Raw genomic sequence first — 22,158 nt, forward strand, 5'->3', positions numbered from 1 at the left:
TTTCTAAATCTGTGTAAATATTTAATGGTGAGGGATCCTGGTCAACTGACCTTAAAGGCATCTCCAGCACTTGGGCTCTCAGCTCGTACAACTTCTACTGAGGAAGATTTTAAAGATTTTAAACCCCACTTATTTTTTTCCCAAATGAAGCAATACAGGCCAATGGATCAGCTGGGATCACACAACATGGAACGCTGGTACGAAGTGCAGTTATTTTTCTTTGGGAAAGGGAAAGTCTTTGGCAGGACAGGGATTGCTTTCCAAATCAACTGTGCTGCTCATGCTTCAGCCTAACTTCCAAAATTACTGCCTTACAAGCAGATGATGGGAAGTTTTCCTTATTATCTGTGTCCATTTGAGGAGGAATTGGTGGTCTGGTCCCAGATGATTAGCTCCAATTATTTAGCTGAAAAATTAAATGGATAAGGAGAGTGCTACGGGCTCACATTCCCCTGCAGGAGCTCATGGAATGGTTTGGCTTGGAAGGGACTGTCCAGTTCCAATCCCCTGCCACGGGCAGGGATTTGGGGGAAGCTTCCTGCTCTGCTCATGCCACAAAAAACTGTCAAATCCACTAGTTTTTCCAGCAGCAATAATTGGGGATTTCCAGTTGGCTAAGGATACACAATACTGACAACTCCTGGAGCAGCAAAATCAGTAACTCCATGCTCGTCTTCCCGGGGTAAGAGAAGCCTCCACCTTCCACCACCTTAATCTTTACAATAATTATTTAAGTCTAGAAGGTCTCCTATGGACTTGGAATGTGTGCTGGATAATTCAGCAGGGGAGAGGTTGCAGGAGAAGGCATATTCCCCATCTTAAATACTGTTACACTACATTAGAAATAAAAATAAAGTGAAAATCTGTCCAAGACTAGAAAGCAATAAGGGCTGACATTTACACCATGAGAAGCCCTTTTCAATTCTAAGGGAATGCTTGTGGAGAACAAGCCCAAGCCTGTTCTGAGAGCCCTGATGTTAAGACAGAGTCTATATTCATGGGGAAAACAGCTAATGGGAAGCTGGATAAAAAGAAATGCACCAGTAACATCAGACAACCACACTGGTTTTCTACTTGCAAGGGAACGGTGGGAGCCAGTTACCGTGGCCCACACCCTGGGAAAAGCTGGGCTCCAGAATCCCTGGAAACAGGAGCTGCCGGGCTGAATCCAAGCCCAGCTGACCCAGTCCAACCTGCCCTGGACATCCACAGCAGATGCCTCGAGTGATGGTGAAAGTTTATGGGATTATAAACTGGCACGTGGTAACAGTCACCAAGTGTTCAAAGCCCCAGCTGGTTAAACCCCTTTACTCCAGCTCTGCTTTGGTCACACTTCGACTGACCTACTGCACACAATAAATTCACCCCATACACAAGAATAAATTCCCCAAACACTAAAATACTTGCATTTGACCTTGCTAAACCACTTTATTTTTACTCTCTCCTCACTGCAAAACCACTACAAGTCACCACAAGCTGCTTGTGAGCTGCTTCAAACCAGATTTCCTGAACAGATAACGTGGCCTGTCAGCCCAGACTGAGGGTAATTCCCAAGGGCCGCTCCGAGTCACAAGCTGGGCTTTTCCTTTCGTGTGGTTCCTCAGCCTAAACTCCTCCAACCCTGCCAAACCTGGCCAGCAGCCCAAGTGGGCAGAGGGGGAAGGGCTCTGTACCTCTGCCGGGATACTCGTGACCGATCCCGCAATCCCGTTCTCGGTGCTGATGTTGTTGGAGCTGTTGTTTGGAGAGCTGGGACCAGATCCAGGAGCACTGTTGCATGCAGAGTCTGAAAAACACATCCAAAAGCAACTCTGAACATTCCAAACAATCGCTGGGACGGTATTTAGTCAGATAACAACCCCTCAAGCTCTGTTGTGGAGGAAAGCAACCCTCCTCCTCCTCCCCATCTTCCCCCCAAATATTCCCAAGGCTCTTAAAATACCAACAAACACTTCCAAATGGTTTGTCCAAGGACCTACTTACCATATTTATGTCTTCTCTCCATGGGGATTTCTCTCATAGTGTATTAATAACTTTAAATATGATTGAAAGATAATAAAAGGCATGGAAGGCTTTGGATTTGGTCTGCTTCATTTTTCTAGAAGTGCTTCTCTCCCCCTCTTTCCCCTCTCACCCTGAGGACACCTCAGACTTCCCTCAGAAGGTCTTTCACCTGGTGCATGGCACAGCCACCAGTGTTTCTCCTTTTACTTGGGAAGTTTAATAACATTAAACCTTTTTCTTCTGAACTTTCCTCCTCCCCAAGCACAGGATTTGCCCAGGGGCAGGAGAACCTCCCAGCAGTGGTTCAGGCTGCAGCAGGTTCCTCATTGCTCCAGGATGGCCCAGGAGAAATAAAACCTAATTATTACAAGGGCCTGGAGTGCCAGGACACAGGGAATGGTTTCCCACTGCCAGAAGGTGGGGTTAGATGGGATATTGGGAAGGAATTGTTCCCTGTGAGGGTGGGGAGGCCCTGGCACAGGTTGCCCAGAGAAGCTGTGGCTGCCCCTGGATCCCTGGAAGTGTCCAAGGCCAGGCTGGACAGGGCTTGGAGCAACCTGGGCTAGTGCAAGATATCCCACCAGAATCCCCTGTATTCTTCAGGGATTAAACATCATTTTTATTCCCTGAAGTGGGACTTCTTAAAAAAGTTATTTTCCATTTAAAAATCCCCTTTTCCCATGAAAACTCCAGAGTGGCTTCTTGAATCAGCTCTATATCAGTGAGAAAGGGGAGCTCCCACTGCCATTTCTGAAGGCGTTACTGGGAGAAATGGTCACTCAGCAGAGGCTGCTCTATCCTAAAATCCATGGGCCATACAGCAATATATGAGTGACAGAAATTTGATTTCCAGCTCTGAAAGCCTGCCAGAGCTCAAGGAGTGTTTGGACAACGCTCTCAGGGACAGGGTGGGATTGTTGTGGATGGTTCCGTGCTGAAGGACTGGACCATCCCAGGAGTTGGATTGGATGATCCTTGTGGGTCCCTTCCCACAAGGGAATATCCCTTCTGGATATTCCATGATTCTTAGCTCTTGAAATCACCTCCTCCTTCTGCAAGCAGAGAGGCTCTGACACAAGAGAAGTGCCCAGGGTGTCCCAAACCCACCACGTTCTCCAAAGGGAGCTAATTTTGAGTTCCTTTGAATGGTGATCGTGTGCCTTTGAGTGAGACAAGTCTGGGAAAGCTGTCACTTGGTGGTACTTACCCAGAGACATCCCTAGATGGTGCTAAGAATTAACTTTATGGGAAATATCTGTGCTATCATCTCCTTTGCTCTGAGCCCTCCTTACAGACTCCACTCCCAGAAGAACATGATTTTTCAACAGGAAACTGTCAAATACAAGTCAAAACCTATAAAAGCACTGGATGAAGAACCTTTTCCTGATATCCAGCCTAAACCTCTCCTGACATGGAATGACAGGAGCTGAGTCCTGTCCCTGCCACAGGGAGCAGAGATGGCCGGGGAGACCCTCAGTCTCCTCCAGCTGAACAACCCAAGTTCCCTCAGCTTGGTTTCACCAAGGCACACAAGAGATCCCCTGCCAGACTCAGGAGCCCCTCTTGGGAAGGGCCATCCTTGGGCAGGGGGTGCCACGTTGCCTTACCCGCCGTACCTGTGACGTCCAGTGGGCGCTTCTTCAGCGCCGTCACCACCGGCCCGTCCTTCCTGCGCAGGAGGGGGCTGCTCCTCCTCTCTGCCACCTTCTGCTTTAGCCTGGATCTCAGCTTCAGGTTGGGTTCAGAGGCTGGGCAGGAAAAGGGAAAAAGGAAAAAGGAAACAGTGTTTTGGTTACAATTATTTCAGCAGTTTTTTACTCAACTTGAAGTTGAGTTGAGTTGAGTTGAGTTGCGTTGAGTTGAGTTGAGTTGAGTTGACCTGGCTGCAGTGGGTTGCAGTTGAGCATTTGCAGGAGGTTCAATTGAATCAGTCATCCCATAACATATTTTTGGAACACACACCTTTTAATACAACAAACGGGTCCCAGCCTATTTGACATCTGAATTCACTGACAAGGAAAGGCAACGGCATTTGAATTCAAAATATAATAAATGTCCTGCAAAGCCTTCTCTGAGTCTTCACAGACTTACAGACTGCTGAGAACTCGCTGGGGTTAGTGCAGAGAGCACCATTCCCATCTCCCAGTTTCCCAACTCTGCCCAACTTGCTCCCAACCCAGCAATAAACCCAACTTATCCAAGGAATCAACAGAGGAACGGGTGAGACGCCGGAGATGCTGCTGTTGGTCAGCGCGGAGCACCCCCGTGGGCTGAGGTGTATCTGTGGTGTGCTGCTGGAATGGGCAGCTCCACGCCCTCGGAGGCATCCAAGCCCAGGGTGAGGGAGGGACATCAGGAGAAGAGGAAAGAAAACACCAAACTGGAACCCCATGACCAAACCAGGGGAGTGTTTCCTGCTGGTTCCACTCCCTGAAGCAACTCAGCTTGGAGTCACGAGAGCCTCAAGGAACGTCCACTCAAGGAAAAGGGCCTCAGAGTATGGCCAAGGAAAGCCAGCACCAGGGAGGAGAAGGTTTGTTTATTTGGGGAGCAACTTGGTTACATCATCACAGCCCCAAAGTTAAGCCAGATCTAAAAACACATCAAACGCTCGGAAGGTTCTGGGCTGCATTTCCTGTGCCCACAGTCTGACTTGCTTTGCGGACACCACGCTTTCCAGAGGCTCTTCCAAACCTCTGCTGTGCCCCAATCCTAAGATTCCATCTCTTCCAGAGCTCCTGGGAAGCCCTAAAGGCTCTGGGTTGAGGACAGCTGGAAACAGCCAACATACTTCTCAGCTCTTTATAAAGGTGATGCAGCATCAAGTCAAGATGATTTTCTCTGGAAACCTTCTCATCTGTTCTAGTCTCGAGTGAAATCTCTGCTGTGAGGCTTCAGGGCTCCTGACAGTTCTGAGAAGTGGGAACTGGCCCCATCTTTTCCCTTCCCCGACCTCTCAACACAATCCCTTTGAACCAGCAAATCCTGCACTCACACCATTAACAACCAACACACTCCAGGGCCAATAATCTCCATTTCTTTAGAAGAATTAAAACAGGGCTTACAAACTGATTTGAATTAACTAAGCCTGGCTACAGCTCTATTTCCCTCCAGTTGGCTTTGACCACCGGGTCACCTCGAAGATCAAGTCTGACAATGTTAATTGCAGGGCTCAAAAAATCAGAAGGCTGATGAATTCAAGATCAAATGCTTCAAGTTAAGCCATCAAAACAGTTCTTTGATGGAATTTTTAGGAGGGGAAAAAGAAAAGAAAGAGTTTGTCATGAATGTTTTGGACAGAAAAACGCCAGCAAGAGATAAAGGGAGCACTAAAAAGAGTGTCAGGCTCCTGGAGCTGATGCTTCAAATGCAGAATGAAGTGCATCAGCAAGGGGGGAATCATCTGAGAGGGCATTTGCATATTAAATGGCTGCATGCAAATTGGAAGAGTGGACCAGTTCAAATACAAGCAGAGGCTCTAAAACAGCTCCTCCTCAAAGTGCTCTCCAAACCAGAAGTTGACTTGGTAGATTAAAAGTAGTCTTTGGGTACAGAGCTCACCCTGCATCCTTTCACTCACAGCTTTAATCTGTCCCAAAGACTGAGCGTTAACAACTGCCAGGATGGTCTGATGGAGGCTGGAATGAGGTGATCTCCAAGGTCCCTTCCAGCCCAAAGCACTCTGGGATTCTATGAAGTGGGAAGGTGTCCCAGCTGGGGGCTGATACACCCATTTGAAATCAATGGAACCTAAGCTACAGCTGTTGGAAGGACAAAGGAAAACATGTCAATAAAAACTGTATTTCAGCCCAAATTTTATTCCTACCCCATTTATACCTTGCTGAAGGATGGGAACACACCAGTAATTGGGTGGCTTTCAAATACAGAGAATGAATTGGTTTAGAAAACACCTTAAAAATGGGCAGGGAAACAAAAGATTCGGGGTCACAGACGTCCCCCATGTAAAGCCACAATAAAAACATCCTTTTATATAACAAGAAAGGAATGAACATAGAAAACTACAGCCTTAAAAAAACACCTCCAGAATAAGTTGCAATGTATTGGAATTTGTCAGATTAAACTATTTTAAGGCAAAATCGTCCTGTATTTTCCTCCTTCGCTTCCTCAGCTGGAGGATCAAGTTCTGAAACACCAAAAAGTCTATTTAAAGAACTGCTCTGATTTTGCTGTTTATCCCTCAGATATAATCCCAAATCTAACATGGCATCAAGTCCTGGGAGAGCATAATCCCTACATGGATTTAATTGGGTGCTTGAGAGCCCAAAGTAGGTGAATTAAAATTCAGCACAGAACAGCCTCAAACTCGCAGAATTAACACAAAACCTATTTTACAATAAAAGATGAAGCTTCCAAAACTCAAAGCATGAATTTCACCTTATTCAGATGGTTTTTAAAGTATTTTGTAGGGAAAACATTTTGAAGCTGAGAACAGCTGTTCTTCCCAAGTATAAAACAGGAATTTAAGCAATTCCTGACAGCCAATGCACGTTCAGTGTTCCCTCAGGAACACCCATCCCACTGGAAATCTCCCCAAATTCACCAATATGCCCAACCAAAGCCTTGCTAACTGGAGCAAATTTAAGAACTGGAGACTAAATGATGTAACTTCAATTAAAAAAAAATCCTGTTCCTCCACCTCTTAAAGTGGAATCTTTCAAACAAACGCTGTGAGGTCGATCAAAAAACCCCCCTCAGCAAACAAATGAAGCCCATGCCCAAGTGTGAGTCAGCTCCCACAAAGCCAGTGGGATTTCTGGAGCCCTGACATCCTTAATTTGGCCTATAATAAGGATTTATACAAAGAATATTCTGTTTTCCTCCCAGGAAATTAATAACCAGAACATAAGCCAAAAAGCTTCCCTAGTTTTCACAGGCTCCAGCCCAAGTTACCCCTCTCCTACGTCACTGAGTGCAGCAGGACCCATGTAATCCAATTCTTCCAACATTTATGTCAGTCCCATTGTTTTTTTTCCTAGAATTGCAGCCCTTAAGCTGCTCAACTAATCAGACATTAAGTCTGAAGGCAAAAACCCACCAAGTCCTGGGCAGACTTTGCCCTGTTCCCATTGCCTATCCACATTTATGGAATAAATGCCAACAATGCACCAGGAAAACCCTGCTCCCAGGCCTTGGACAGCTTCATTTTGGCAGTTGGGGACTGAGAAGGGATGTTATTCTGTTGTTATTATTATTATTATTTTTAATATTTTAATTGTTTTCCTACTAAGCCTCACCAGCCAGGCAAAGGTCAACAGAATCTCTTCTAACATCCAGGTCACTCCAAGAGAAAACAGGGGAGAGGGAGAAATGCTGCCTGGAACCAGCCTTTTGCAACACCCAAAATCTGAATAAAGAGAAATTATCTCTTTGCTTAAGCAGTAGAGACACATATAGGAGTAAAACTGCCCAGAGAGGCTGTGGCTGCCCCTGGATCCCTGGAAGTGTCCAAGGCCAGGTTGGACGGGGCTTGGAGCAACCTGGGCTAGTGGAAGGTGTCCCTGCCCATGGTAGGGGGTGGGACTGGATGGCCTTTAAGGTCCCTTCCAGCCCAAACCATCCTGGGATTCTGTGACTCTCCATAGGATTAGGAAAAAACCCACAGCAACCAAAAAACCCAAGAGGAAAAGCATGTTAAGAAGTTAAATAATTCCCTTTAAATCTCCATGGTGGTGGTGGCAGCTTTCTAATTAACAGAGTGTTTTAATACATCCACTGCTCGAATTTCAGAAAGCAGGGAATGCCTTTAACAACCTTGTTCCCAGGGAGAAAATGAGGACAGAATTCCTTAGAAATGCAAAACTGAAAAGCTCTGTTAAAAACCACTTCAGCAGCTCCAAGAAAGCTGTTGACAAACAGCACTTGGAGTTATCAAAACAGGTTTCCAGAGCCTCTAAAACTCCTCTGTAAGGATTCTCCAGAGATTTTCCCCTGGGGATCCCAGTGAAAGTGATTAAATTTGGAAGCCCCCACATCGACCTGGGGGCTGAAATGGTCACTTAAATTTTCCCCTCTCAACAGCTCCCAACAAAACACGGACACCAAAACATATTTAGAATAAAGGAAACTACCCAAAACGGGAAAGAAAAATCCTGGTGCTAATCCAGGTATTTCCCAGTAGCACCAACCAAACTGTTCTTAGATCAGTTAAACACAAGGAAGAGCTCAAAGAATTTGGAGAGGGAAGGAGAGAAATGCATCCCCGGGGTTCAAGCATTTAGTAACTGCACCAGGAAAACGACTTCCCGCTGAAACCTAAAAACTGGAACACAAAAACTGAAACCAAAAAAAACTGGAACAGCCAAGAAACTGGAACATAACTCAGGAAAGCAAATCAGAGGGAGGAGGATCTGAGGGCACAGGAGGCACCAGGAGCACGCTGCATTCCACAGTGCAGAGGGAGATGTGCAGGAATGATGTCGAGTGCATGGAAGCCTTTGGAATGCAGTCAAACGCTGCCATAACCTGTGACCACATCAGGATGCTCTAAATAAGAGTAAAGACACATAGAATTCCATGGAATTTTGGAAGAGACCTTAAAGCTCATCTCATTCCACCCCCTGCCATGGACAGGGACACCTTCCACTAGCCCAGGTCGCTCCAAGCCCCATCCAACCTGGCCTTGGACAATTCCAGGGATGGGGAATATTCATTCTTCCTAAAAATTTTACAACCTGCACCCTGGAAGAGCTGATAATTCAAACTGCCTTCCCACAGCCCCCTAAGTCACCCTCTCCCCAGGGATGATGCTGGTTGGACTCCAGCCCTGGTAATCAGAACTCTATTGTGATGGATTCTGTTATTTGAGCTGCAAATATTTAATCAAATTTAATAAAATTGGGCTCCACGACACAGAGGTTTTAAATTACCAACACAAAGCCAGAGCTTTCGGTGCCAAAAATCTGAAAAGCTCACCAGCAATAAAGAACTTTATTTAGGATGGGCTCCAGCCTTCCCTGCCTTTTGTTTACACCAGACTGTTCAGGAGCCTTTCTTCTCCAAGCAACTTAACATTCTTGGCACCGGGAATTCTGCAGGATCTCGCTGTGCCAGAGCCTGACGTGCTGTTGCGTTGAAAGGAAAATAAAAGAAAACAAGGAAAAATCCCCAAATTCTGCCCTGAACTTGTTTGTATCCCAGAAGATTAATGGTGGTACCCAAAAAGGACAAGTATCAGCCTTCTGGAAAACCCAAATCAGCCCCACATCTTCCTGTTTGAAAACAACCCTGCCTTTGGTTGCTTCCCTTTCTTAATAATGTGATTAGATCCATTTATCAGCCTTAATTCCCCCTGTCTGCCAGGGTTTTATTCTGCAGGAGTCTTAGGGAGAACTCAGGCTGGGAAGCAGCACAGGGGGAGATGTGCAGATGTTTTCCTTCTCCTTCCAGAACCCTGGGAGCAAGAAGAGTGACCCCTCCTCAAACCCAGCCCGAGAAGGTCCCCGGAGGGGATGAGCTGGGGAGGCTTTGGAGCATGGCAAAGTCCATCCATACTGTGGGAATGATTCACAGCCCAGGAATGCATCACCTGGTTTCACAAGGCACAGGGAAGAGCTAAAAACCTCTTGGAATCAGGCTGGCCACAGGGATGGCACCAAGGGAAGTGCATGGAAATGCTGTGATTGCCCAGAGGAGCCTGGGAGGTCTTTCCTCCCCCAGAGGCAGAGATCGGAGGATGCCCTGCCTTCAGCAAATCCAAGGGTTTGGAGTCCTTCAGGAAGGACACAGGCAAAAGTACCACCCCCAAAGGTCCAGGGGAACCCTTCCCAGGGAAAACCCACATCCTGGAGCCAATTTCTGATTGCCTTCTTGTGCAGCTGAAATGTTTGGCACTTGTCACCCAACCAACCCACCATGCCCGGGGAAGGGGAACAGATGGGAATGTAACCATGGATCCACCCATGGATCCCTCCAGCAGGCCACATGCTGTGGTCCAGAATGAGAAATTCCCACAGACCTGGGAGGCAGGAGGCACAGGGAGCAGTGTGGAAGTGGATTTTTTTCTCATGAATGAACAAAAAAGCCCAAGTTTACAAATGTCACAAGAATTTCCTATAAGGGTGGGGAGGCCCTGGCACAGGCTGCCCAGAGAAGCTGTGGCTGCCCCATCCCTGGAAGTGTCCCAGGCCAGGTTGGAGCAACCTGGGCTAGTGGAAGGTGTCCCTGCCCATGGCAGGAGGTGGGACTGGATGGGCTTTAAGTTCTTCCAACCCTTCCATCCCAAACCATCCTGGGATTCTATGAATTGTGTTAAACCATTCACTGCACCTTAAACCTGCTCCACTTCTATTAGAAGAGCTGCCATAAGAACACCCACAGCCCTCCCAGAAGGAAAGGGAGGGTTGCCAGCTCTTGGGAACTGGTTTAGGGCACCTGATTTGAGCCAAGACTGTAGTAAATCCACAGGGAGATGTGGCTGACACTCCATCATCATTCCTGATTGCAAGGACAACACAGCTTTTGACTCCTGGTGCTCATCCCTCCCTGTCTGGAGATCCACAAGACCTGAGAACAACCTAAGGAGCACCTGCAGAAGGTGTGAAGTTCAGTCATGTCCCTGCTTTCCTCCCACTCCACCTGTGGACATTCCCTGTCTTTTCTCCCAGGGAACAAGCAATAGGACAAGAGGAAACGGCCTCAAGTTGCACCAGGGGAGGTTTAGATTGGGATACTGGGAAAACTTCTTAAGAAAAGGGTGGTCAGGCATTGGAACAGATGGAGTCAGCACCCTCTGAAGTGCCCAAAAACCACGTGGATGTGGTGCCTGGGGACGTGGTTTTGTGGTGGCCTTGGTCGGATCTTGGAGGTCTTTTCCAGCCTCATCAACTCTGTGAGCTTTCCAGAAAAGTGGTTTTCTCTGATTTCCAACACACAGCTCTGTGTCCCACCCACAGGAGCAGCTCTGCTCCCTGCCTGGCTCTGGAAGCTCGGCCGTTCCCTGAAGGCAGCAGCCGAGGATCCCGAGCTGGCCGGGCTGGGAGCTGAGATATGGAGCTGGGGATCAGGGCCAACCCAAGCAACCTGGGTTACACAGTGCAGAGCTGAGAAACAACTGACCTGCCCAGAAAACCCAGCCCAGACAGGACTGTGGAGGGGGGAACCAAGTCCTTGCAGGAAGTCCCGACGTTCCACTGGCAGAAACTTTTTTACTGACTTTGAGTATAAACCTGCCAGTGAAATGCCAACCCCCAGAGAAATCAACTTTTCTCGATATTTTTCTCACTCAGCAAAAATATACTTGGGCTTCAGACACCCAGATCTCTGTCTTAGCTCTGAATTCGGGAATTTGCTGGATTTTTGCATGGTTTTGGAATTTTTATGACTTCTTAAAAGCACCAGATACAGCTGCCTGTGGTTATTCCAGTTCTGCAGCTTCCTAGCATTGCAAAGATAAAAATGCTGATCCACACGTGCCGTTTCCTACACATTTCCACCACTGTTCTTGACCAGCATGGAAATAGGAGCTGGTTTGGCAAAGCTGCACATGTTAGCTCCCAAAAAAACCCAAACCCAACATTTGATATGATTTCTGTACAGCAAATGGGTTCCAGGATTGTTTGGATGCTTCAATACAGTCTCTCCAAGAGAAGCAGATCAACAGGCAGCAATTCCTTCTTCAGTTTGTTTAGCAGCCAAGTTCAATCTTCAGGCCCCTGTGCTAAACTAGGAAATCTGAACATAACCTATCTCCTGCTTTTCTTCCTGGTTTCTCTAAAATCTTAAAAGGAAGCTCCTGAGATCCCTGGGGACAATTTGCTGCCTCGTGTTTTGAGTTGGAGACAGTCTGGGTCCACACCTTGGGGCTCTGAGACCACAACATCTCACAACCTTTGGCACACGACACCCGCAGCAGCTCCAGCCTCCCGGGAACACCGAGCACAGAGCCTGGGAAATAAACCACCTCCTGAAATGCAGCTTGTTGGGACCATAAAATCAAATCAGGGGACCAAATGTGCCAGTGAAGGACAGCGAAGGAACGAGGGCCTACCTGTTTTCCGGAGCGGGAAGTCGTCTTTGGAATCGTACATCCCCAGGACCGGGTGGTTGTAGGTGCCGGATACGCCGCTTTGGGGAGGGGAACTCTGGTCCAGAGAGCTGTGCTGGGTCTTCCTGCACAGGAGGAAAGACAAGGAGAAGCTTTAGAGCAGGGACACACACAGGGGACGAATGCAGGGTCTGGGATCTCAGCGCCCAACGGGGCAAAGGTGAGACTTCAGTTCTGGTTTTGTCCTTCTGGGCACTCACAGGAAAAAAGACCTAAAATCTCATACACAGGGAAGCAACTAAATTTAATTTTCACCCTGTGAAGGTATTTAACCATTAGTATAAGTTCTAAGCCTGTACTTGAGCTGGGTTTTGCTAAGTCATGTTCTCGAATCTAAGCGCGGGTGTTGTCATCCCCTCAACCACGGCACAAACGACCAATTTCCCTTCTCAGAATAAAACCAGATTTAGCAAAGTCAAACCCAGATTTTCAGCACAGCCTCGAAGATTTAAGCTGGCCAAGAGCAGCCAAAGGTGGTCTCCTGCCTTTCCTTCGCTGCCTCCCAACCCAAGGGCTCAGCAGAGCCAGGGCCAAAGCTCTCAGCACCTTCCCAGCTGAACTTCTCCAAGCTGATAATTTATTGCTTTGTTTGAGCAGGCTGCTGGAAGTAAATTACAGTCTGTTTGCTGAGGATATTAAATAATGAATGAGTTTTCTCAGCCTCCCACCAGTCTGTTGGCTGCATCTTTCCTACTTAATGACTTGTGCCCAGCTCTGCTGTTTCTCAGGAGCTCTCCCAACCTGGGAGAAGTCTCCAGTTGGCAGAGGAGCTACACCAGCGGAATGACTGATTTAGCCATACAGGTGACAGTCACTGGGCTCTTACAACTCAACTTTCAATGAACAGAATTTAAACCCTCTGTTTCTTCTAAATCCTAAAGAAAACAGGACCACAGAAAGCAGCACTTCGTTAAAAAACAGAAGGGAATATTTGAAATTTTACAGTGTCTAAAAACCAGGCATTGATGGAGACCTTGGTTGAAAATATGTGGATACAAAAGGTTCTTTAAGGAACAAAAATGAGCCATTCCCAATTGAAAACTGCACAGATTCATCCAATTCCCTGAGCAGTACCAATCCCAAATCATCCCATTCCTTGAGTGCAAGCTCAAGCCAGAAGTCTGGGGAGATGCAGAGCATCAATTCCACTGCAAGTCAAACCCTTCAAAACCGAGGGGTTAATGAACCATCAAGAAAACAAATTGAATTTTCTACATGATTTTGTTACAAAAAAAAAAAAATCCCTCTGAGAAGTTCATTTGAACATCTCCATCCCCATTTTCCACACCCACAGACCTTCGGGTGGAAGGTGTCCCTGCCCACGGCACAGGGTGCAACGAGATGGGCTTTAAGGTCCCTTCCAACCCAAACCATTCCATGAGATCTCACCAGGCAGTGTGATCCACTGTGTTCTCCCAACCCTCCCTCTTCATACTCCCGATTTCCCTGACTCCTGGGGCTCCCCCAGGGCTGTATTTCTCCCGTGTGACATTCCCAGCCCCAAACACCCACCCCGTGCTTTAACCATCACCTGCCAGCAAAGCACACCCCAACTGAAGGATCTTTGAATCCCTCCCGAAAACAGAAGGGGTTTTCTCTGCCTGGGATCTGCTCCATCCATGGGAAGGCAGCACAGAGAGATGTTTCACTCCCAGGAAGCTGCAATCCCAGAGCCCTGAGCCCCCTCCTGTCCCACACTGACATTTCTGGCTCTGCACGAGCAAGAGGCTTTTTTTTTCCTCCTGCCTTTTTTTTTTTCAATCATGACTTCAAGCACACAATTGAGTACATTGAAGCTCTTTTCATCCCTTTATAGGGAATGTGCAGGAATTCAAAGGGCCTGTTTTGATGTGCTCTGGGGCTGCTGAATGACAGAGATTGAGCTCTGCAAACAGGAACACATTCCATGGCTTCAGGACTGGGATGTGACGCTGCTCCCAGCAAAAGGCACTGCTCTGCATGTCTGTTCAAGAATTCCAGAGCTGTTGAAGGAGAGGAAATGGTACATAAATGGAGCCTGCAGGCATTCCTGAAAGCACATCCCTTCGTTTCAGGCATCCCCCGCCCTCTGAGGTCCCTCAAACACCCCTGTGCAGATATAAACTTGGACTTGATGATCTCAGAGGTATTTTCCAACCTTAATGACTCCATGATTTTATACTTTATCCTTCAAACATGTTCACCCAACATACACTGAATATACCTTCAAACATATGGACCTGTGCTGGAATGTTTTGTGCACAGAGGGTGGAGACACCTGGGAAGGTGGGAATAATGTAACGTCAAATTTAATGTCTGATTTCAAGTATAATTATATCTCTCTACCTCCTCACCCTGCAAACACTCAGTTAAACTCCCTTTTAACATGGAGTGGCTGCTTCCAAAGCATTGCTGACAACTTCCCAGGGAAATCCCAGCCTTGTTTGCTGAGCCCAAGGTGCTCCTGCCAAGCCACTCTTAAGGATCTCCCAGAGCAAAACCTCCTGGGAGCTGAACTGTCCAGTGGGCTCAAAATCCACAGGAGGAACAGTCTGATCAGGAAATTCCAAAAAACCTCTCCTGCTGTTGCCTATCATGGAATTTCAGACTGGCTTGGGCTGGAAGGGACCTTAAAGCTCATCCAGTGCCACCCCCTGCCACGGGCAGGGACACCTTCCACTAGACCAGGTTGTTTCAAGTCCCGTCCAACCTGGCCTTGGACACTTCCAGGGATGGGGTATCATCCTAGAGGTCTTTTCCAACCTTCAGGACTTGGTGATTCCATGTCAGCAGGACATCTTTCATGTCACAGCCACTGCCATCATACCCTCAGGAGATGCTTTTTTTTCCAAGGAACGCTTTCAATTTTTTTCAAGTAAGGAATTCACAAACCTTAATAAGACCAAAAGGAAGTGCTTAAAAGCTGGTGTGTCATTTCCAAAGGCTCTTGCAGCATCTGGTACCACTTAATTGCCTTCCCTGCTCACAGTGGGAGCATGGGGAGCATCTCCTGCAAGGCTCGTTTGCGTGTGTTCAATCCAACCACCACCCAACTGCATCACATGGCAAGTATGTGGGGACATAAATATCTCTAGAACTGAGCTGGTAACCTATGAGATGCCATATAAATAAATACTAATATGTAAGGAATTTAAAGGTTCTTTGAAATAGAACAGAAAGGAAAAATCTTCCTCAACTCCTGCCTTAAGCGAAGGGTGCGTTTCCAAACCCTCCACCCCGCTGCCACGTGCCCTCCCCCAAGGCTGAGCTGAGCAACTCAGCACTGACACAGGCCCTAAGAAAGATCTGTGAGGCCTCTGAGGCTCCTCCTTCCACCCTGGGTCAGAAAGCAGAAGACCAACCCTCACCCCATCACAAAACAGACGAGGGAATGGGCCTTAAATCCATCAGAAAAAGGAAGGATCCTTGTGCAATGGTTTGTGTGTTGTCTCTACCTGCTGGCATCCCTGGAGCATCACAGGAAGGGGATGTTGGGATTAATGAGTGCCATGAGGAAACTAAACAATATATTGGTGCTCAGAAAGTCCTCAGCATTAGCTTAGAACAGGGCAGGGAACATCCTGAAACCCCAAACACAAGGAATAACCTCCTGTATCACCCCTGGCCCTGCAACACAGAGAACGCCAGGATGGTTTGGCTTGGAAGGGATCTTAAAGCTTGGGAGGGACCTTAAAACCCATCTTCTTCCACGCCCTGCCATGGGCAGGGACACCTTCCACTATCCCAGGTTGCTCCAAGCCTTGGGCACTTCAGGGATGGGGCAGTCACAGCTTCTCTGGACACTCTTAATTTTTATTGGTTTTCTACCATTTCTGGATTAACTGTTATTTTAACCAACTGTTAAATGGAGAACATGAAGGCTCGGAGACTTCAACCACCTTTAAGAAAATCCCCAAGTCTCAGATTGGATTTTCAGAGATGTATTAAAACTGCTCAATCTCCCTGGACTGGAAGAACATTTGAATTCTTCTGCCAACTCCACTTCAGCAGTTCTGTCCTGGCTCAGAGCTGGGAGAGCTTTCAAATTGCATTTCAGCTCAGTTTCTGGAATTTGGAAACATCTTCTGGCTATGACCTCATCCTCCCTGTACACATGTTCAGTTCTTAAGACTTGAAGCACTGTCAGAACCTCAGCTCGAACACGAATTTCATGGTAAAATGAGATGTCCTTCATTTTTGTCGTTCAAAATGTCATTAATTTTATTCTTACTAATGACAACATCTGAAGCACTTAGGTTTTTTATTTAATGGAATCATAATGTTACAGCAGTGGAAGTTTTCAACTCATCTCAAATTTCCTGCTTGTCTTTTATACATGGAAGGAGTGATTTTCTGAAGCTGAAAGTGGTTTCTTGGAGACCAACAGCTGAAAATTTCCAGCTGAAAATTTGATTTTCCAGTTGGAAACAGAGATACTGGGGCAGTTGTGATTGGAAGCGTGGACAGGACTCACTGGATGTTTCCAGAAAGAGCCAAATAAACAAACCTTCCCACTTTGAGAGACTGAGATGAGCAGAAAGTGTTAAAGGCTTTAAAATGGGAGGTTGCTCAACTATCCTGATCTGAAAATCAGTGAATCACAGAATCTCCTGAGTCGGAAGGGACCCACAAAGACCAGCGAAATCCAACTCCTGACATGAACAATTATTCCTCAGTTTCCTGAAGTTCAAGTTTTATAACACCTGAAAATCAAACCCTGGGTGAAAAGCTGGACAACTTCTCCAGGGTGACGTGTAGGACTTGTGAGTTGGAATAACTGTGGATTAAAGACAGCAAAGGCCTCAACGCACAAAACACCGCGACCATCCCGGCAGACACGGCAATTATTCCCACTGAAACCCTCTGGAAAGGGCACTTTGGGAATTCTGGTTCATTCCATGAGCACATCAGGCCTATTCCCCACATCTCCAGCAACTGGGAAGAGGCTGGATGCCAAGGCCAAGCCCCACTTACCCGTACCAGAAGCGAGGGTCACTGGAGATGCAGTGGTTGAGATTCCGGTGGGCCAAGGCCTTCTTCTTATTTAAGACAAATTCCTGCAATTTCATCTTCACTTCTGTGCTTGCCACTGCACCTGCGAGAAAAAAGGAAAATAAAATAAAATAAAATACAATCAAGGTTTTTTAATCAATTCCCATCCTGGGAAGAATTTGAAATTTCTCCAAAGATTCAGAGTTAAATCTTTGATTTCGAGCCCAAAAGAAGAACTTTGTTTTCAAAGGGAAAAGAACAAAGTGCCTCCAGTAAGGAGCTCTCCTTTTTTTTTTTTTCCTCTTTAGCTTTGCATAGAATCACAAGTTATGTTTGAAAATAGGGATGTAATCAGAGCTTTAATTTCACTTTATTTCAAGGATTTTACACTTGTATAGAAGACACTTGGAATAAAACACTTGTCCGAGGTGTTCCAGCTCTCTTTGAATCAAAGGCATTGGAGAAAAAGGGTCTTGTGGAAACTCCAGTTGTTAAAAGTCACATCTGGAAGCAGGAGGGGAACGAGCCCAATGTCTCACATGTAGATTTTGTCTTGAAAACTCCTGCAAAGAGGGACCTCTTTGTCCCAGAGTCCCTGTGCACACTAATTCCAATTCACTTCCCAGGGTCCCACCTCCTGCTTCAAACAGAAACCCCAACGTTTCACGAAGAAACTCAGTGATTTTTGCAGAGTTAAAATGTCAGCTGTGCCATTTCTCATCATGATTCCTCTCCACAACGGAGACCAGGCTGTTTTCCTGCCCTGATGGATCCAACTGCTCATTGGGTTGACAGCCCAGACTCCCAGGCACAGCTCCTGCCGGAGCGGCGCATCCAAACTCTGGCACCAGGACACGCGGAAAATGATGCTTCATCTACACCAAGGCGTAAAGCAGGAGTTCCAAAGGAAAATATCTGGGCAAGGAGGGAATGAAAAGGCCATGAAAACGGTCTGCTCTACTGGGAATAAAAACTCAAAGATCACCCCGTGGTATTTTCGGCTCCCGGACCCTCCTCGACGACGTGGTGACATTTGACACACAGGGGGAACAATTCGTGGTCTCTCCTCGAGAGGAGGAAACTGCAGCATTTCTTATCAGGTAGAGCCTGAGGGTGAAATATTGTTCAAACTTTGAAAGACTGCTCAAAAGCGTAAAAATTCCCCTTTTTGGAGCCCTGCATTTCACACTCGCTCTCCAAACACGGGTTTGGGGGAAAGTTCAGCTGAGGAGCTGGAGATAAATTCCTGAGCAGCAAGACCAGATGAGGTGACAAATTCATGCTTCAAGGCCTTCTCTCTGCAAAAAGTGTTTCCTTTAATCCACCTTTAAAACAATCCAGTGTGGCTGTGTCCTGTCAGTTTGGGATAAACCTGTTCTTTGGAAGACTTGAACCTGAACAGTTTAGGATGGGGAGGGTTACAAGAGCTCCCCTCCCCTTTCAGCTGGAGGTTGAAAGGTCCCAGATACCACAGAAGGGTTTGGGATGGGAGGAATCCTAAGGATCATCCAGTTCCATCCCCTGCCATGGGCAGGGACACCTTCCACTAGCCCAGGTTGCTTCAACCTGACCTGGAACACTTCCAGGGATGGGGCAGCCACAGCTTCTCTGGGCAACCTGGGCCAGGGCCTCACCACCCTCACAGCCAACAATTCCTTCCCAGTATCCCATCTCTCCCTGTCCTCTGGCACTGGGAAGCCATTCCCCCTTGTCCTATCCCTCCATCCCTTGTCCCCAGTCCCTCTCCAGCTCTCCTGGAGCCCCTTTAGGCCCTGCAAGGGGCTCTCAGCTCTCCCTGGATCCTTCTCTTCTCCAGAGGAAGCCCCCAGCTCTCCCAGCCTGGCTCCAGAGCAGAGGTGTCAACAAGGAGGGAGAAGAAACTCCACCTCTATCCCACACTCTCCATATTTCAGATTAGGACAATTTTAGCTGCGTTGCTCCAAATTTTCCGATGTGCGAAAAATAACTTGAGTGTCCTCAAGAGCTGAGGTGCTCTAATGATTCTACACCACAGTACTTCTTAACTAAAAAGTAATTTAAAAATAAAACCGTAGCCATGGGAACAGGAGCTTCAGCTTAACATCCCCAAAATCTCTTTCATTTTTCCTCTGCACCTCTGTGTTGCATCCAAAAGGCTCTTTGATCCCACTTTACAGAGACTCCGGTTGGATATCAGGGAAAATTTCACCACTGGTAGAGCGGTCAAGCAATGGAAAGTGCCCAGGGCCGTGGTGGAGTCCCTGGAAGTGTCCAAAATACATATGGATGTGGCACTTGGGGACATGGGTTAATGGTGGCTTTGGCAGTGCTGGGGGAATGGTAGCACTTGATGATCTTGGAGGCCTTTTCCAACCTTGATGATTCCAAGAATGCCACATTCACACGCAGGGAGCGGCAGAGTCAACATTCAGGTCATTTTTTTTTTTTTACTCTCACAGACTTTCCTATTAGAAAAGTTCTTCTTGGAGCTCTATCTTATTCTTGTTTCCCAGACAGGATCCCACCTCCTGGTACCCCCTTCCACCACTTCTTCCACCAGGAGCTCCTTTATTCCCTGTGAAACGAAGACCCAGCGAGTGGAGGGCACAACTTGGCGAGGCTTTGTTCCTCCCTTTCACTCCTAAAAGAAACCAGAACAAGCAGCCCAAAGTGTCTCTGATAAGGGAAATTGTGAGGCCATAATGATCTCATCAAGTGCATAATGACACGTGGGAAGGGCCCCCACAATCTGCAACCTCCTGAAAGAAGCTCCTGCTGAATGGAAACACTTTAAAGGGAAGAACTGAGGACTCGACGACGTCTTAAAAGGAGTGGGATTCAGAGGAGTGAAAGAGAGAAGCAATGCAGGGTGCATCTGGTGTTTTATGGGCTTAATATTCTGCCTCCATTAGGAATGCTGCCAAAAATACTTCAAAAAATGTTAAATCAAGGGAAGAGAGGCCAGGCTTCCTTTTGAAAAACACTAAAAAGGCATTTAGTGAGACAAAACTGGAGATAAAGCAGAGAAACACATTTCTCTCTTCCCCTCAATCCCTCCCAACAGTTCCCTGTGCAGCCCAGGAACTCACAGACGTTCCTCCAGGTTTAGAAAGAGCCTTTCTGGTTCCCACTCCCCTGCTCTCCCTGTCACCACCCAAACAAGGGAGCTTTGGCCACTTACTCTCTTTTCCTTTCTCCTTGTTTTTCAGCTGCTGAAGTTTCTGCTCCCGGTGCTGCTTCTCCAGCTCCTGCTCCTGCCGGTGCTGCTCCAGCTTCCTCTGGTGCTCCAACAGCTCCTGCTGGTGCTTCATGGCCAACATCTCCTGTTGCTGCTGCAGAGAAGGGAAGAGGGGAGAAAGAGCAAATTAACACCCTCGGCCTTGCCAGGGCTAAGCCAGAGGCTTTTATCCAGGGCTTTAATCCATGGGAATGAGGAGGAGCATCCTGGTCAGGAAGAACCTTGTCTGAGGACACAACGAGAAGCTTCTGCCCAAACAGGGGCTTCCCCAACCCCTTTGCTGCTGCCAAAGGATGAAGCTGGTGCCTGGGCCTTCATATTCTCTCCACTGTCTGCTTTAATTAAAACCACCTTCAGTATTAGCTGCTGTCCAGAGGAACTGTAGGAATTGCGGCTGCCCCATCCCTGGAAGTGTCCAAGGCCAGCTTGGAGCAATCTGGTCTAATGGAAAGTGTCCTTGCCCAGGGCAAGGGGTTGGAATGAGACGGGCTTTAAGGTCCTTTCCAACCCAAATCACCCTGGGGTTCTGTGATTAATTATAAAAGAATTGCTTCAATGTACAGAAAAATAATTCCTCCAATAAGCTCTCCAGGAAGGATTTACCCTCTTGACTCACCCACATTCACAGAATAATCAAGAGACCTGATGCCTAATTAAGGTCAGGCTTTGCAAAGCTTCCATCAAATGGGATGTTCAAGGCTGGAAGCACCAAAGGCTCCTGCTCCAGCCCAAGTCCCCCCTTGGGTCTCCAAGTCTCGGCACCCAGAATTGGACTCATCAACCTCCTGGAAATTTGGGGTGGATCTCCCCAGCCCAGGGAATCCTATTTAGGTCCGGAGGGAATTCCCCTAGGGATTGAAGGTGGCAGTTTGATCTGCTGTGCCCTGGGGTGGTCTGTGTGAGAGAACACCCCGTGTCCTGACAGGAGCACACCAGGAAGAGCAGGTGACAAGTGACACATCCCAGCAGCTCCGGGAGGTGGGAATGGATCTCCCTGGGGCTAAAAATTCCTTCTTCTTTAAGAAACCCCCCTGAAACTACGATTTACCACCTCCCAATTTTATTTGCACCCTCTCCAGCACGATCCACGCTGGAGCCAGCTGTGTGGGCTGCTCTGGCTCCTGCAAACCCCCCGGAATGCCGGAGCACTCCAGCTCCCACCGCCCGCCCCACACTCTTTATGTTGGCAGCTTATAAAGTAACAGATTGATTTGGAGCTGGCAACCTCCAGCTCCAAACCCCTGCCTGCTCCAGGGAGGGATGAGCCTTCCCCAAGGCTGCACTTAATGGGAGCCTGTGCTCGGATACCACCCACCGCTCCGGGATCACCAAATCCCAACGTGGAAAGGGATCAGAATCACAGAATCATGGAACCCCAGAACATTCTGGGTTGGAAGGGACCTTAAAATCATCTCATTCCAAGCCCTGCCACAGCCATTGAGACAGGAAACCTCCTCTCTCCAAGAATATCTCAGTCCATCCTTCTCCAAACCCTGCACAAAAGGCTCCCACCCCACGGACACTGATTTTTCCTTCTCCTTGAGCACACTTTAATTCCTTTAACTGTAATTCTCGGGGTGTCCTGTGCAGGACCAGGAGCTGATGATTCTTGTGGGTGCCTTTCAACTCCGGAAGTCTGTGTTTCCCTCATTAATTTGTGGCATTGTACATTCGGACCACCCGACACTTCAGCTGCGGGTGCACTAAAGATACACCAAAAACTCCACTATTCTATATAAAGATGCAAAAAAAAAAAATCATCCAAGAGGTATTTCCAATCTGCCTGGCTATCTGCTGGAAATTTTCCATGGAGGAATCCCTGCTGCGCCTGTTCCAAGCAGGCAGACTGTTGTAAAACACCGGGATCCAGTTCTTTGCAGCGATTGCACCTAAGCTTCCCTTC

At 47.5% G+C, this 22,158-nt stretch overlaps 1 protein-coding gene across 5 annotated transcripts in view; it reads right to left on the bottom strand.

Annotated features, from left to right (window-relative positions):
* HDAC4 (histone deacetylase 4) overlaps positions 1-22,158 on the bottom strand; it is a 190,854-nt gene that overhangs the window by 54,565 nt on the left and 114,131 nt on the right. For 3 of the 5 annotated variants that reach the window (XM_039382768.1, XM_027734986.2, XM_027734985.2), the window contains exons 5-9: positions 20,199-20,349; positions 17,021-17,141; positions 12,011-12,132; positions 3,621-3,752; positions 1,674-1,786 (exon numbers count right to left, since the gene is read on the bottom strand). In XM_039382768.1, the coding sequence (XP_039238702.1) occupies positions 1,674-1,786; positions 3,621-3,752; positions 12,011-12,132; positions 17,021-17,141; positions 20,199-20,349 (639 nt within the window). The remainder of the gene's footprint in view (positions 1-1,673; positions 1,787-3,620; positions 3,753-12,010; positions 12,133-17,020; positions 17,142-20,198; positions 20,350-22,158) is intronic. The other 2 variants (XM_039382769.1, XM_039382767.1) reach the window with 1 other exon arrangement.

The sequence above is a fragment of the Pipra filicauda genome, unplaced genomic scaffold (assembly GCF_003945595.2).
Source record: "Pipra filicauda isolate LSUMZ 115617 unplaced genomic scaffold, ASM394559v2 scaffold282_size1924045_pilon, whole genome shotgun sequence".
In the NCBI taxonomy this organism is placed as follows: domain Eukaryota; kingdom Metazoa; phylum Chordata; class Aves; order Passeriformes; family Pipridae; genus Pipra; species Pipra filicauda.